General features: G+C 45.1%; 1 protein-coding gene across 1 annotated transcript in view; it reads right to left on the bottom strand.

Moving 5' to 3' along the window:
• The window catches only part of CDR2 (cerebellar degeneration related protein 2), a 32,782-nt gene extending 15,696 nt beyond the window's left edge, over window positions 1-17,086 (bottom strand). The window contains exons 1-2 of the mRNA XM_003916660.5: window positions 15,782-17,086; window positions 4,344-4,456 (exon numbers count right to left, since the gene is read on the bottom strand). Of these exons, the coding sequence (XP_003916709.1) occupies window positions 4,344-4,456; window positions 15,782-15,860 (192 nt within the window). The 5' untranslated portion in view covers window positions 15,861-17,086. The remainder of the gene's footprint in view (window positions 1-4,343; window positions 4,457-15,781) is intronic.
• Window positions 17,087-17,893: the final 807 nt, after the last annotated feature.

Below are 17,893 nucleotides of genomic sequence, written 5' to 3'. Positions count from 1 at the left end.
TCAGCCTCCCAAGTAGCCAGTATTACAGGGATGCACCACCACACCCAGTTACTTTTTGTATTTTTAGCAGAGACAGGGTTTCGCCATGTTGGCCAGGCTGGTCTCGAACTCCCGACCCCAGGTGATCCATCCGCCTCAGCCTCCCAAAGTTCTAGGATTACAGGCGTGAGCCACTGTGCCCAGCTGTGTATTACTTTTCTAATCTAATTTCCAATAAACATTCTAAACAGTTACTTTAAAACTTGTACAAGTGATTCCATTCATGAAAAGGTCAAAAACAAGCTAAACTTATCTAGGGTGTTGGAGTTAGGATGCTAGTTCACCAGGTGGTGACCGGATGGGCTGATAATGCTCTCAACTCCTTATCTAAGTATAGGTTGCATTGGCATGTTCACTTTATGAAAATTCATCAAACTATACACTTAGGATTTGTGCCCTTTTCTGTAATGTACATTCCAATAAAAAGTTTAAGGTAAGGAGAAACATGCTGAAAAGGTTCAAATTAAGGAGAGAGCCCTTATAAAGTTTAGGGGGCCTCCTGAAGGTTGCAATAAGAGGAACATACGTAAGGGTCATCGTTTAGCAAGGAAGTAGGCTCTTTGGCTGCCTGGTTACTTTTACAAGAGCATCAGGAATTCTTTTAGACTATTAGAGAGACCTCGGAAATCTACATGGTGATCCCTACGTCTGCCCAGGCACAGTTGTGATGGAGCAGGCAGCAAGGACAGTCTGTGGGAATCCCCCGGCTGGTAAGTGGGCTTAGCCAGTACTGCCATCTCCTCTTCCCTACTGAGACTATAAACTTACTTTCATGAAGCAACTTATAAAAGGAAAGAAAAAATAAAGTCAACTGTAATGGTGGTGAAGAAATCTAAGATAGTAATTATTCTTAGCCAAAAAACAGCTTTGGATAAAGAGGAAAATACTGCATTGTGCAATGCTCAGATCTAGGAACCAGTGGGCTACATATTACAGAAATAAGAGACTCATGAATATGTTTCCCGAAATATTCCAAGCTAAATCTACTGAATAGTTTCATACATGAATTTTGTACTTATTTAATTATGAAGGTCTGAACTGGATTCAGTTCCATGATGCTTTACAATATCTTATGGATAATATTAGATAATAAAGTGTTATTTGTAGATTTGGAGAACCTCAGATATCTTTGGATACTTTCAGAATACCAGTGATCTCGCTTAAATGTTTAATCATCCTCGATGAAAACAAAGGAGACAACTTAGATCATAAACCAATTGTTTGTAATCTCCTACACTAATCAATAAGCATCATTCTCCCAACTTACAAATATTTACACTTCTTTCAGCTACACCTGAAAGATGTGCTAAAACGGCCGGGCGCGGTGGCTCAAGCCTGTAATCCCAGCACTTTGGGAGGCCGAGACGGGCGGATCACGAGGTCAGGAGATCGAGACCATCCTGGCTAATACGGTGAAACCCCATCTCTACTAAAAAATACAAAAAACTAGCCGGGCGAGGTGGTGGGCACCTGTAGTCCCAGCTACTCAAGAGGCTGAGGCAGGAGAATGGCGTAAACCCAGGAGGCGGAGCTTGCAGTGAGCTGAGATCTGGCCACTGCACTCCAGCCTGGGCGACAGAGCGAGACTCCGTCAAAAAAAAAAAAAAAAAAAAAAGAAAGATGTGCTAAAACAAGAATCAGTTATAGTGTTTTATAAATGCTCTAACAGGAAACATCAATACAATTTATTAACTATTAGCAATAATCAGGCATCGAATAAACCTCACAGACTACGATAATACAATTAAGACTATGTCTTGGCCGGGCGCGGTGGCTCAAGCCTGTAATCCCAGCACTTTGGGAGGCCGAGACGGGCGGATCACAAGGTCAGGCGATCGAGACCATCCTGGCTAACACGATGAAACCCCGTCTCTACTAAAAGATACAAAAAACTAGCCGGGCGTGAGCTGGCAGGGCGCCTGTAGATCCCAGCTACTGCAATCGAGGCTGAGGCAGGAGAATGAGCATGAGACTCCGTCTCAAAAAAAAAAAAAAAAAAAAGGATTATGTCTCTACATAAATACAAACAGTGATGATCGTTTACGACTATTCTGAAATCTCCTACTGAGTAAAAAAACAAAGTCTAAGAAACAAAGGAGGAAAGAGTTCCTTGACCACATAAAACATTTGGCTAGTTTACTAGTTTTGTTTTTAGACTAGAGACAGGGTCTCACTTTGTTGCCCAGGCTGGTCTCAAACCCTAGCCTCAAGCAATTCTTCCACTTCAGCCTCCCAAAGTGCTGGGATTACAGACATAAGACACCATGCCTAGCCTAGTTTAATAGTTTTTAAATGCCTAGTTTTTCTGCATTTTAGGTTTCTGACAAACTCTACAGTAGGTTTTTAAATTTTTTTTTTTTGAGATGGAGTCTTGCTCTGTTGCCTAGGCTGGAGTGCAGCTGCATAATCTCAGCTCACTGCAACCTTCACCTCCCGAGTTCAAGTGATTCTCCTGCCTCAGCTTCCCAAGTAGCTGAGATTATGAGTGCTTGCCACCATCCCCAGCTAATTTTTGTATTTTTAGTAGAGACGAGGTTTCATCATGTTGGCCAGACTGGTCTCGAACTCCTGACCTCAAGGGATGTGCCCGCCTCTGCCTCCCAAAGTGCTGGGATTACAGACTTGAGCCACCTCACCCGGCCTACAGTAACTGGTCATTAAATTCAATGTAAACATATTCTATGCTCTTTTGATGTAGAATATGCTAAAATGGTACCTGGTGACTTCAATATCATTGCAAGCCATATCGTCCTAGAATTATAAAAGTGTATTTCAGAAATCCTGCTCAAGGGGAGGGTCTACTGTATATATCTTTTATGTTACTAGGTAAAATTAATGGATATTGAGAGTGTACATTTGCCTTTGTTTTGATGATAGATTTCTATTCAAAAGATTAAAATTGTATAATGTGATCACTTCTAGGAAAGGACTATGTAATTCTTTACTTGTTTGAATTCCCAGCACCTGGTTCAGGAAATAATCAAAGTTTTAGTAAGTACTCATTATAATGTACTGCTTCACCATTCTAGTCTTTTACATTTTTCTGTGCACAGACACAAGAGTCCTGGGTCTACTGTACCAGTTTGAGGGGGAAGCATTTATATAATTTAAGTACAGTCCCCTTTTGGCGGGGAGCATGGGTTGGGACATGGACAAAGGTGTTCTGATGGGACACTGTCTGGTTAATATCCATTATTATCTTTGCAGTCAAGTGGCCTACACATAACTGAACTACTTGAATGGGACCGTTTATAAGATTAGCAGCATGGAGGGCCATTTTAACGCCCTAGTCTAGCATCTTTCATTTTAGTTTTGTTAAGCTAGGCAAAAGGTATTATATTATTATATTTTTTTATTGAGACAAGGTCTCGCTCCCATCTCCTAACCTGTAGTGGCACGATCACAGCTCACTGTAGCCTTGACTTCCCAGGTTCAGGTGATTCTCCCACCTTTGTCTCCCAAGTAGCTGGGACTACAGGCACACGCCACCACACCAGACTAATTTTTGTATTTTTTTGTAGAGATGGGGCTTCACCAGGTTGCCCAGGCTGGTCTCGAATTCCTGAGCTTGAGCAATCTGTCTCCCTCAGCATCCTAAAGTGCTGAGATTACAGGCATATGCCACCACACTCAGTCAAAAATGTAGTATTTTAATGATAAAATATCCAGCAAAAATGTCAACAAATCAAGATCACAGCAGAGAGAAAGCAACATGTATTTTATGATTATTTGAATGGAGCAAAACATCTGAACACATTGTGAAATAAGGAGCTATGATTTTTTTTTTTTTCCCCAAATTTAGGATATGGTTTGGTAGTAGGTGGGAGGGATATGCGACCAAGGAGGAGGTGTAAGTTCCCTCTCTGGTGGGAAGTTCAACAGTGTGGGTAGTCTTCTTTCTTAAGCTAGGTGGTGGATATATGGGTATTCATAGTATTGTTCTCTTAAACACCATTCTTATATCTTAAATATTGCATTTTTTAGGCTGGGTGTGGTGGCTCATGCCTGTAATACCAGCACTTTCGGAAGCCAAGGCAGGTGGATCACCTGAGGTCAGGAGTTTGAGACCAGCCTGGCCAACATGGTGAAACCCTATCTCTACTAAAAATACAAAAATTAGCTGGGCGTGGTGGCAGGCGCCTGTAATCCCAGCTACTCGGGAGGCGGTTCTTATTCTCAAAACAGTCTGTGTTAAAAAATAAAATGCTGTGTCTAATTGCAAGTGTTATTTTACCAGTATGTGATTGACATAACAACAACACATCAAAGTGTCAAAAGTGTAACTCTCCTGCCGAGTGAATTACCTCAATTTCCTGTAACTGCTCCTGATTGGTTGTATACATCTGCTGAAGAGAGTCCTCCAACTCTGTGTTCCGATCCAGTAATGTCTTCCCAAGCTCAGCAGCAAGTTGGAGATCTAGCACAACAAACGAATCTTAGAATACAAATGATCTCACATCAACAATTTATATAACCGAGTCCTTCAAAAAAGAACATGTAGTTTAGGTCACATCCCAATGGAAGGTTGAGTGGCACAGAAGGAAACCTGAGTTCTACTTAAAATTCAGTTAAACTGATGCCTCCAGCAGGTAAAGTATTCTCTTATGTACCCATACTTGTAAGAAGTGAAAAATAGTCATCTACTTTATGGAGATGCAGTTATTTGTTCAGGAATGATCATTCCACAGTGTTACTTCTAAAATCCTATTTGCTAGTAGAATCAATGTATTCATATCCTGACAAGTCTACTTTTTTGAATGGACCCTTGAGCCAAAGTATAGGTGGAGCTTTCAAAAATCTTTAAAGTTCCCATGAATTTGGCTGCTGTGAATACAACTGTTAAAGTTTATTGTCATATATCCTGGGCTCCTAAGGGGACTAAAAATTATTCAGTCAAGAAAAGGAAAAATACATCAGCATTAAGAACACTGCCCCAGGTCACTCTACTTTTCTTCGTATCCTTCTGCAAGATGAGCAACTAGAAAAGCAAAACAGCAATGTGGTTTTCGAGGTAATTACATGTCAGTAGCTCATACTTCCATTTAGCACAGAATTATATTTTATTTTAAATCTCATTTTTCAACTCTCTCTATTCTTAGGCATAATGTCCATAAAACAGGATTTGTTTATATTATACTCAACTCCCAGAAATGAAAATTTAGTTAACAATATAATAAAGGACACTAGTTGTAACATAGGTCATTGAAATACTTCTCTGCATAGTAAATCTTATGGAGCAGGCCTTTGATACAGTAGGAAATGCACTGCACTCTGGGCAGGTAAGTCTCAGGCCCAGTTCTATCATTTACCAGAATACTTTCAATATGGTGACTTTAGAGGCCCCTATAATTAGTATTCTTGTTTAGAGAAATGACTGTCTTATCAATATGAGATTGTGAAAATCAAATGAAATAATAATACATAAAGGAGTACTTTACAAACTAAGTTGCAATATGCATACAAAGTACTACTAATATTCACTGATTCACAAATGAATGTTTTTGTCGCCAGGCACTATGCTAAGCATTAGCTACAGAAGAGTGAATAAAATGAAGTCGTGCTTTGCTGATATTCCGAGATTAGTGGAGGAAGCCAGACAAATGAGTAACTAAACTCACGTACTGTGATAAACAGTATTCATGCATGCATGCATATACTCAATAATATTAGACACTATTCTAGGCACTGGGATACTGCCCCAGTGAGCCATAAGGAACTCACATTAAAAAAAAAATCCCTGCCCTCATGGAGCTTATATTCTACCGGGAGAAACAGCAGAATAAAACATGACAGTGATAAATGCTAAAGAGAAAAAATAAAGCAAGAAAGAAGTACGGGAGGAGTGTGGATGTGGGAGGCTGAAATTTAAGAGCATGTGACTAGGACCACATTAGAATTGATATATGAAGGAACGGAATAAGTGACCCATGTAGATCCGTGTAGGGAAACAGCACTCCAGGCAGAGGCAAGGCAAGTGCAAAGCCCCTGGGAGGAAGCATGACTGAGCCATTAAGGAGGCTGAGGAGAGTAGAGCAGAATGTATTGGGCAGGGTGTCAAATCAGAGGGGCTCCAAGATGGCCAGTATGGGGAGGGCCTAACTAAAGAGGTCAAGAGTTTGGCTTTTACCCCAAATGAGAAGGACTCCAATGGAGGCTTGACAGGATCACCCTGGCTGCTATTATACAGAGTGAATGGGACAAAAGTGGGAGCAGAGTGACAGAAAGATACTGCAATCATCTGGGTGAGAGATGATGGTGGCTTGGACCAGGGTGGCAGAGATGAAGATGGAGAGAAGAGGCAGAATTCTGACATGTTTTGAAAGTAAAGCTAAAGGATTTGTTGACCAATATAAAGTCTAAAAGATAAACGGGGTAGAGGAGGAACCTGGATTTGGTGACAATGAACAAAGGGCTTTCTTTTTCTCTTTATTAGGCACAGTCTCGCTCTGTTGTCATGCTGGAGTGCAGTGGTGCACTCATGGCTCACTTTAGCCTTGGATTCCTGGGCTCAAGTGATCTTCCTGCCTCAGCCTGCCAAGTAGCTAGGAATATAGGCATGCACTACCAAACCCAGCTTACTTACTTACTGATTTATTGTAGAGACAGGGTCTTACAATGCTGCCCAGGATGATCTCAAACTTCTGGCCTCAATACATCCTCCCACCTCAGCCTCCCAAAATGTTGGGATTACAGGCATGAGCCACAGTGCCCAGCTTAGGGACCAATTTAGAAAGAGAGGTCATAAGGAAGGTCTGAGAAGACCTTTTAGCTGAAGCTTGAAGGATGAAGAACTTGCCATGAATTTGGCATATTCTACAACTTGACAAGCAGCCAGTATGATAGAGGCATGAGAGAGCAGATCATATAGGATTTTACAGCCCATGGTAGGTAAAGTTTAAGTTTTATTCTAGGTATGATGGAAAGCAGCCTCAGTTAATGTCATAAAAGTATTATGAAAAAAATATCATAAAAACAAGGAAACTCACTACATAATTATTTTTAAACTTAATTTTTAGAGGTTGACAAATAACGCTTACTGGCTATCCACCACTGATAGTAAAACTTAGCCTTGAGTAAACGGTAACAACAGCATTAGTTGTTTTAATGTCTACTCAAGTGCATAATTAGTATTCTACTTGGTTAGTTTTCACTCTAGAAAAAGCAAAACCCACCACACCCAAATCCAGATCATTTAAAAATATTTTACACCCATTTAAAATAAAACAGTATACTGTTTGTAGATAGGTGCTAAAATACATTCTCTTGTGATTTCAAAACTAACGATGTCTATTACAGTCATTACATTAAGACGAGAAACCAGGTGCAGTGGGTCATGCCTATAATCCCAGCACTTTGGGAGGGTGAGCCAGGTGGACTGCTTGAGCTCAGAAGTTCGAGACCAGTCAGGGCAACATGGTGAAATGTCATCTCTACCAAAAATACAGTGAGGCCCTGTCTCAAACAAACAAACAAACAAACAAAAGACTTCCATTAATAGGTCTATGAAATAACTTGTATTTACAAAACACAGAACTTTTATAAATAGCTCAAAGCATTTAAGAGACATTAGTCTTTTTCTTGTCATTATTTGAGATGGAGTCTCACTCTTGTCACCCAGGCTGGAGTGCAGTGGTGCAATCGCAGCTCACTGCAACCTCTGCCTCCTGGAGTCAAGCGATTCTCCTGCCTCAGCCTCCTGAGTAGCTGGGATTACAGACGCCCACCAACACGCCCAGCTAATTTTTGTATTTTTAGTAGAGATGGGGTTTCACCATGTTGGCCAGGCTGGTCTTGAAATCCTGACCTCAAGTGATACGCCCACTGTGGCCTCCCCAAGTGCTGGGGATTACAGGCATAAGCCACTGCGCCCAGCCTACTTTCTGTTTTCCAGAGACATTAGTCTTTATTATCTTTAAAGGTATTTAGCCCAGTTTCTCAGCTGAGACAGCCTGAAGCACAAAGCTGTTAACTGACCTAATCAAGCTCCAAGGTGAGTCACAGATCACACAGAAACTCTTAGGCCAACAGGTTTTCACTCTCACTCTCATCATGATTCTTTGTTATCTTCATGTGCAGAGTTTTAAGGCAATTGAAAGAGAAGTCCACAGGCTTCTTTAAGGTAGAGAATACAAATTTCCCCCGTGTTGAGGTACTTAATTTCTTCTTGTTTTCACAGATTGCAATGAAAAATTAAGAGTTCAACTATTTGGGTTTTTGTTGCCTGCTTTGCTAGTGAAAGCACATACAACCCCAGACAGGTTAATACCTTGTTTTCATCAAACGAAAAAGGAACTATGGTTGAACATGTTCCAGAAAAAATGATTTTGTACTCACAGAGTATGTAATGTGTATACATAGGCCCACATGGAAGCTACCACACTCTATTAAAGACAAAGTATAAAAACATTACCTAGGTATTACTTAAGTCTTTCCTTCTTAAATGTGTAAAGTGGTGAGTAACTCCTCACTGGGAAGGATCAGATTCACCAAAGATGCTCTTAACTAGCAATCAAAGCCTGAGCCAAGGGCTGGGTGTGGTGGCTCATACCTGTAATCTTGAGAGGTGACAATGCGCTAGCAGCCCTCACTCTCAGCGCTCCCTCGGCCTCCGCTTCCATTCCGGCGGTGCTTGAAGAGCCCTTCAGCCCGCCACGGCACCATGGGAGCCCCTCTCTGGGCTGAGGCCGGAGCCTCCTCCCTCTGCTTGCCGGGAAGTGTGGAGGTAGAGGCGCGGAAGGGAACCGGGGCTGTGCTCACCGGCCGTGTGAGTTCCGGCGGGACCCGCTGGCCCCGCACACGGAGCGGCCGGCCCAGGGCAGTGAGGGGTTTAGCACTCAAGAGAGCAGCTGCGGGAGTTGCGCCGGGTCCCCCAGCAGTGCCGGCCCGCAGGCCCGGCGCTCAAATTCTCGCTGGGCCTTAGCTGCCTCCCCGCCCAGCAGGGCCCGGGACCTGCAGCCAGCCATGTCTGAGCTCCTCCCCAGGTGGTGGGCTCCCGCGCGGCCTGAGCCTCCCCTACGGGCGCCGCCCCCTGCTCTGTGGCACCTGGTCCCATCAACAGTCCAAAGGCTGAGGAGTGCAGGCCCTGCTCAGGACTGGCGGGCAGCTCTGCTTCCAGCCCAGGTGCAGGATCCACTGGGTGAAGCCAGCTGGGCTCCTCAACCCGATGGAGACTTGGAGAACTTTTATATATACGGGGGAGGATTGTATGTGCACCAATCAGCACTCTGTGTCTAGCTCAGGATTTGTGAATACACCAATCAGCACTGTGTCTAGGTCAGGGTCTGTGAATACACCAATTGGTACTCTCTATCTAGCTAACCTAGTGGAGACTTGGAGGACTAGCACTCTGTGACCCCGTCTAGCTCAAGGATTATAAATGCACCAATCAGCACTCTATGCCTAGCTCAGGGTTTGTAAATACACCAATTGGTACTCTGTATCTACCTAACTCTGTATCTAGCTAACTAGCACTCTGTGACTCTGTCTAGCTCAAGGATTGTAAACGCACCAATCAGCACTGTCAAAACGGACCAATCAGCTCTCTGTAAAGTAGACCAATCAGCAGATTGTGGGTGGGGCCAGATAAGGGATAAAAGCAGGGTGCCAGAGCCCCCAGTGGCAACCCGCTTGGGTCACCTTCCATACTGTGGAAGCTTTGTTCTTTCGCTCTTTGCAATAAATCTTGCGGCTGCTCACTCTTTGGGTCTAAGCTGCCTTTGTGAGCTGTAACACTCACCATGAAGGTCTGCAGCTTCACTCCTGATGGCGAGACCACGAATCCACCAGAAGGAAGAAGCTCCAGACACATCTGAACGTCTGAAGGAAAAAACTCTGGACACACCATCTTTAAGAACTGTATAACACTCACCGTGAGGGTCCGTGGCTTCATTCTTGAAGTCAGTGAGACCAAGAATCCATCAATTCCAGACACAATCTCAGCATTTTGGGATGCCGAGGCGGAAGGACTGTTTGAGCCCAAGAGTTCGAGACCAGCATGGGCAACATAGCAGGCCCTCGTCTCTTAGCAGGAAAAAAAAAAAACAAAAAAAACCCAACTGGGCCAAAACCTCTCCAAGAATCAAGACTGACTTAAGACTATCACCAACCACTTTCATTCAATTATGGAACTACCTGTGCTACTTAAGAGCAGCCAGGAACCTCTTCCCTGCTCCTGCAGAAAGAGATGCCAAGGACAGCACTCTTTAGTAGATAGCAAACAAAAAAGAATTTGAGGCTTGTCCTTATCTCAATTCTTATTTCCAGTAAAACAAAGCACCAACCTGGCTCAGAAACCTGAAGTCTCAACCTCCTAAATATTTCATAGGCTGTTAAGGACAGAATTTTAACCAGTCTCAACTACAAGAAAGCTCCTGTGAAGTCACACTGTATAATAGGATATTACTTCATCTGTTAGCTTAAAGACACCGGACTTTTTTTGTCTTTAGAAAAAGTTCATTTCCTGTTGAATAGCAGCTGGCTTCCATAGCCGAAAGAAGCCAAAAGCTGGCAGTAAGCCTAAGGTTTTCTAAATAATTAGTGGAGGGAATAGAATATTGAATGTCCCTTACAGTTTTAATTGAGGCACAAAAGAAAAGGAAATAATATAGTTTCGAAGCTTTGTACACCTGTTCATCTCTACAGGATTACAAAAAGAATTTTCATTAAGAGGGTCTTTTCTAAATCCTATTGAACTGGCCTGGCTTAGGCAACTACTAAAAACATCATAGATTTATTGCAGGCTTGAGAATTGCAACATATCAATACCTTCATATGTTGAATATTCTTTCACTAATGAGTCTTTGCAGGTAATAATATATTTTTAATGGTGTAAACTGTTAGCTTTAAACAGATACTCAGCTCTATACTTTAGGCAAAAAATTAGTACTGGCAGCCAAGTAATTTTTTTAAAGAACCTTTCTTCCAGAATTTTGAAAACTTTAAAACCCACCGTGATATTTTTCCCATTTTACTTTAGTTTATTTAAAAAAAAAAAAATAACATATTCCAACGTTGGCTGGTAGTCTGTAGGAGTAATTCACTAATATTAAGGCTGAAAGTTTTTCCTATTACAAAGTCAAATGCGTCATTTAGTGATGCTTCTGTTTAACTCCTGTTGCCAACGTTACTATAATTGGGAAAGCAGAAAACCTGAATATAAATATCAAGAAAAATGGTGTCAGTTTTAATAACCCTCCAAACAGTGATTCAGCAAAATAGTTGTACACAAGGAGGATGTACTCATCCTGAAATTTTAGGATTCCTTTAAACTAAGAGTTCATTTACTGATCCACATAACAGAAACCTGAATCCTTATTCTAAGTTTGCACAGCTCACCAAATGACAATAGCAGCTGGTTTAAAAGAAAATCCAGTCTCTGAAGTCCTTCCACCTTGTTCTCAGGGGCATGTTTCAAAGCAAGCACCATCATTACCTAAACTGAAGGCTCCTGCTGTCCCAGAAAATATCTTACCCACAGAGATTATTGTCAGTATTCCTATTGAGCCAACTCAGCCCTCTGACAAAAGACAGTCTCTTCATCAAAGTGTTTCGTAACAGCAAAGGGTTTTCTCCTCCTGCCTACACAAAAAAGCTTTACATGTTTCTAACAAGGTATGAATAGCAGACCAGAGTTTACTGAGGTTAGAATTTTCCAGCAATTTCAATTTAAAAAAGGATACCATAGGAAACTTTGATACAAAGATTCAATCTATTTAGCTCATGGCTTCTACTACTAAAGGAAAACATTTTGTAGTTGTAAGAGTTTGAGAACAGGATCATTAAAAGTTGTTTTCTGGCCAGGTGCGGTGGTTCACGCCTGTAATCTCAGCACTTTGGGAGGCTGAGGCGGGTAGATCACAAGGTCAGGAGATCGAGACCATCCTGGCCAACATGGTGAAACCCCATCTCTACTAAAAATACATAAATTAAATGGGTGTGGTGGCGCGTGCCTGTAATCCCAGCTACTTGGGAGGCTAAGGCAAGAGAATGGCTTGAACCTGGGAGGCGGAGACTGCAGTGAGCCGAGAGTGTGCCACTGCACTCCAGCCTGGGGACAGAGCGAGACTCCACCTCAAAAAAAAAAAAAAAAATTTCAGCAGTTCTCTCCAAATAAGCCTCACTCAGTAATAATGAGGATGTTAAAAAATGGACAGATGCCTGCACATAAAATCCCACTAGACCTGCTGAATAATCTGTTTAACAGGACAGACCTGCTCCCAAACTTAATTCAGCAGCAAGGGTCTACTGAGGGCCTACAATGTACGAGGCGCTGCAGTGGGCACATCCCATGAGGCAGCACCTCCAGGCTTCTCTAGTGAACAGATTCCTGGAACATTCACTCTATGGGAGTAGGAATCCTGCCTATCCAAACATGTGGGGAGGCGCTGTGGCCCCAGTGCCTAGGCGAATACCTGGCAAAGAGCAGATAATACATTTTTGAGAAATGAACAAGTTTTAAAATCTGTTAAAAGTTTAGGAGTTAACATATAATTTAGCAAAACTGGGGAAAGAATACCCTTTTATTCACACTGTAGCCTTTATTCTTTGACAGGCCATATTCACAAGTTATAATTGTTGGAATTTCACATCTTCTATTCATACTCCATATAGTTGGTTATGACATAGAGGGGTATGTCAAAGTCCACTGTGATAAGGTAGCAGCCCTTTGGAAAACACAGAAATGCAACTGGCAGTAAAGAGGTTCAGACCTCTGTGTGTGTGTATGTGTGTGTTTTTAGACAGAGTTTCGTTCTTACCATCCAGGCTGGAGTGCAATGGCATGATCTCAGCTCACTGCAACTCCGCCTCCCAGTTTCAAGCAATTCTTCTGCCTCAGCCTCCCGAGTAGCTAGGATTACAGGGGGCTGCCACCACGCCCAGCTAATTTTGTATTTTTAGTAGAGATGGAGTTTCACCTTGTTGGCCAGGCTGGTCTCGAACTCCTGGCCTCAGGTGATACGCCCGCCTCAGCCTCCCAAAGTGCTGGGATTACAGGCATGAGCCACTGCACCCAACCCAGACCTGTGGTTTTTTAATTTTTTTTTTTTTTTTTTTTGAGACGGAGTCTCACTCTGTCGCCGAGCCTGGAGTGCAGTGGTGCGATCTTGGCTTACTGCAAGCTCCACCTCCCGGGTTCACGCCATTCTCCTGCCTTAGCCTCCCAAGTAGCTGGGACTACAGGCGCCCACCACCATGCCCGGCTAATTTTTTATTTTTTGTATTTTTAGTGGAGACAGGGTTTCACCGTGTTAGCCAGGATGGTCTCGTTCTCCTGACCTCGTGATCCACCTGCCTCGGCCTCCCAAAGTGCTGGGATTACAGGCGTGAGCCACCGCGCCTGGCCAGACCTGTGTTTTTAACGTTAAACTTGAAGAGTTGATGACTTTATTTTGATCAGAGGTTAAAGAGAATTCCACGTGTAACCCTGACACGCTGCACTTGCTGCTTGATAGACTGAAGTGTTACAGCTGGTTGTTCCAAACAACCTCCAACAGTGGGAGAACGCAGCGTGGACTAAGGCACCTGATGGAAGAGAGCCATGAAAACACTTCTGTGCTAGTGCTTCAGTGCAGTTCAACAAATACTAAAATCGAGCTTCCAGTATGTGCCAAGTATTATGCTAGATGCTGGAAATACCAGAAAAAAGAACCTGCCCCCTCTATACCCTTAAGGATTTATGCTTCTTAAATTTTTTTTTTTTTTTTTTTAAGACCGAGTCTCCAGGCTGGAGTGCCGCGGCGCCATCTTGGCTCACTGCAACCTCCGCCTTCTGTATTCAAGCAATTCTCCTGCCTCAGTCTCCTGAGTAGCTGGGATTACAGGCACATGCTAATTATAGGCACGCCTGGCTAATTTTTGTATTTTTAGTAGAGACGGGGTTTCACCTTGTTGGTCAGGCTGGGCTCAAACTCCTGATCTTGTGATCCACCCGCCGCGGCCTCCCAAAGTGTTGGGATTACAGGCGTGAGCCACCGCACCCGGCCTATGCTTCTTAAATACAGGAAAGAAAAATATTTAGTTGTGATGATACAAATTAAATTATAGGGAAATACTGCAATGGCACAGTGGTTGCCTCACAAATCCTGGAGAAACTATCAAACTAGGCCATCAATCCCTATGGGGAAATCTGAAAACAGGTTTGTTAAAATGTATGAGAAATTTGTCCTTTGGACATAAAGATGATGCCACCAAACACTGCACTGCAACCACTAAGCAGCTTGGACTCTATAAGCGTAATAAAGGTGAATTTGGTTAAAGTGATTGCATGTTAATTTAAGAAATTATCTTCCTCCAAAAGAGGTGCTCATTTTATTTTCCTTTTCTGAGTTATTCAAGTCTACACTGTTTCCTTCTGCCATGTTCAGTGGTTAGCATGAACAAGCATCATCATCATTTAATATTTAACTAAATGAGATGTTAATTTTCACTGCAAGATTAGAGCTGAAAGCATTTACATAGAATTGCAGAAACCAAAGATGCCGGGAAAAATTCCTGAGGATTATTCACAGTGTTCAGTATAGCGGTTAAGAATGTTTGCTCTCGAGTCTTAAGGGGAACCCTAGCGCTCCCCAACATTATCACCTCTATTGTGTTACTGGGAGATAAATGAGCAACTCTGTTATGGGCCTATCAGTGTTAGGCACATCAAAAGTGTTCCCCAATTGCTAGCTCCTGCTATTAGTATAAAAAAAAAGTGGGGCCCCACTGGCCCCAAAGTGTTGGCTGCTCTATGATTGTTCTCTGGAGACACCATCGGCAGGCCTATTTCTAAGTGAAAGCTGGCATGCAAAGCGAAGAAAAGTGGCAGAGGTAGAAGCGCTCTTCTGTCATTTCAACTGGCATCTGGTGAACTATGCGTAACAGCTTAATTCCCAACTGAAAAAAAACTGTTAACTAGGATGGTAAGGAAGGGATGGGGGTTTGAGGAGTGACTACAACTCCTCCTTTTGAGTGTGTGGGTTCAAAAAACACTCCCTCCCCCCCACTTAGCTTTAGGCAAGCCACTTAACCGTTTCAACCTCCGCTTTCCTCATCTGGAAAATGGGATAACAAAAGTTACTCTCAGTGTAATTGGATTGTTTGTACCTCAATGGATAAATGCTGGAAGGGATGGACGCCCCGTTCTCCATCACGTGCTTATTTCACACTGCGTGCCTGTATCCAAACATCTCACGTACCCCATAAATAGATACACCTACTATGTACCCTCAAACATTAATAAATTTTTTAAAAGTTACTGTCTCCTAGAGTTACCGCGCAGAGCGCCCAGCTCCCGCTACATCGCAAAACCACTACCACCTGCAGCAGCCGGCCCTCCGTGCTGGCCAAGAAAGGCGCTGGGCTACACAGCCTGCGAGGGGGCGGCTTCTCGGGCTCTGCCACTTACTGCGGGACACACTGGCTCACCCGGTCTGCCTCGGAGGAACGCAGTGAGGATTAAACTAGCTAATCCACGGAAAGCCCTTAAAACGGTGCCTGGCGCGTCCCTGGCCCCCATGCGCCTCGGGGCTGATATTCAACTGCGCATTAGCAGGGCCGTGGGCCCCGCGCCGAGGCTTCCCGCGGGCGGGATCCACGGGCACGGCCGGCCCCGCCGCCAGGTGAGCCCGAGCCCTTCCCGGCACCTGCATCCTCAGCCGCCAGAAAAAGCAACTTTTTAACAGTTTCGCAGCGGGGGCCTCCCGGGCCAGGCCGCCGCCGCCGCCCGCCCGCCCGCCCGCCCGCGGGGCGCCCCCGCCCTCACCTTGCTGGAGGTCCTGGTGGTCGTACCACGGCTCGTCCTCCTTCATTTCAAACTCCTCCACCAGGTTTTCCGCCAGCATCTCGGCTGGGTCCTCTAGGGGCAACGGTCCCCGCCGCCGCCGTCCCGCCTCAGCCGCTGCCCCGGGCTCTTCCCCGGCCCCTCCGCCCTCAGCCAGAGCCGCCCTCGGGCGGGACGCGCCGCCGCCCAGGCTCCGCCGCGCCGCCTCAGCCCCGTTCCCGCCGGCGACCGCCGCCGACCGGCCGGCTGCTTCGACTCGCCTAGCGCCTCCCAACGGCCCCAACGGCCGGGCGTTACGGCGCGAACGTAGGGAGCCAGGTTTTCACGCTGCCGCCGGTCTTCACGCCGCCGCCGGGCCCAACGTGGCACTTTGGCAGAACCCTCCCCGGCCGGGGATGCGATTCAAACCCCCGGCGGCTTTTCAACCAATCGCGAGCGGGCCGCTGGCCGAGCGACAGGGACTTCGTCCAATCGCGTCTTTCCAAAGACCCGCGGCTCGCCCGGTTTCGAGGCCAAGCAGCCAATGACGGGCCCCGAATAAACAAAGAAGGCGGGGAAACAGTGAAGGGGTGCGGCCGAAAGCCCGCCCCCTGATCTGCGCTGTGCGGCTCCTAGGAGAGCGTTCTGGGTTCCGGGCTGTGGAGCTGGCGGAGGCGAGTCCTGCCGCTTTGGTGGGTGTCCCGAGGCCAGCGCGTCCGTGGACAGGCAGCGCAGGCCGGAGGGCCTAGGACTTCGGCCTCTGAGAGGCGGGCGGTTGTCGAGAGGCGTCCTTCGTGCCGGCGGGAAGCGCGAGGGTGCCGGAAGCCGGAGGTCCGCCGCCCGGCTGCCGCTTCTCGCATGTTGACTCTGAGATTTGCTCCGGGTCCGGCAAGGAGACTCGGAGTCGATCGGGAGTTTAGGGCTGAGAAAACGCCCACTGAGCGGTAGCTCTTGTCTCGTTGACATCTGAGCTCTGGGAATTACGCTCCCTAAAACGGTGGGCGCCAGACCCCGTTGAGAATCTGGGGCAGTGAGGGATGCCCGAAGCTGTCCACTTGGAGGGGGAAAATTGTAAGCAGGGTTGCAACGATTTTTAAAAGGTACCTCTAGACCACAAGTTAAGCATCTGGGGACGTGGCATTGCACCTGGAGGGGTCAGGCTGCAGCCCCAGCACTTAGTAGCCAGCAAGGCAGAGCACACTGTCCTCCACCGACATAACCCAGCAAATACTGCTCATGAGTAAAGCTTTTAGCACCATCTTACAGACAAAGCACGGAAACTCTTAAGCAGGATGACAGACCTGAAGGTCAATGTTCTCAACCTTGACGTAAAGGTAAAATTGCAGCTGATGGAAGACAGCAGGTCCAATATCTAGCTAACTTTGAGCAACGAAACAAAAAAATCGAGGTTTAAGTATATAATTGAAAGATTATCTCTAGAACATAAGGTAATAAACTGTTAGAAATTCGGAAAGAGGGAAGAGGTGGAGAGGAGTGTTAGTTAAATCCTGATCTATTTTAGCAGTGAGTCGACAGATAATAGCTTACATTGATAATCCAATAAATCGTTTCCACAAATATGGAGAGAGCTGCCAGAACTAAAAATGGGAAGCAGTTAAGAGTTTTCCGAGGCCGGACGCGGTGGCTCACGCCTGTAATCTAGCATTTTGGAAGACCGAGGCGGGCGGATCACCTGAGGTCGGGAGTTCGAGACCAGCCTGACCAACTTGGAGAAACCCCCATCTCTACTAAAAATACAAAATTAGCCGGGCATGGTGGCGCATGCCTGTAATCCCAACTACTTGGAAGGCTGAGGCAGGAGAATTGCTTGAAACCCGGGAGGCGGAGGTTGCAGTGAGCCAAGATCGCACCATTGCACTCCAGCCTGGGCAAAAGGAGCGAAACTCCGTCTGAAAAAAAAAAAAAAAAAAGTTTTCCTAAGAGGAGGTGTGAGTTGAGGCTGGGGACTTTGGCTTTTTGTTATAAACCCTTCTGTGATCTTGCTTTTTAAGCACTTGCACATTAAAAATAAGGGAAATTGTAGGGAAGGAATTATAGACTCAAGCTACTTTTGTCTTTCTGTATAAAACAAAAAGGACTTGGGTAATTTGAAGA

This window comes from Papio anubis, chromosome 18 (assembly GCF_008728515.1).
Source record: "Papio anubis isolate 15944 chromosome 18, Panubis1.0, whole genome shotgun sequence".
Lineage (NCBI taxonomy): Eukaryota > Metazoa > Chordata > Mammalia > Primates > Cercopithecidae > Papio > Papio anubis.
Note: the sequence above shows the minus strand (reverse complement) of the source record. Positions and strands in the feature narration are given on the sequence as shown.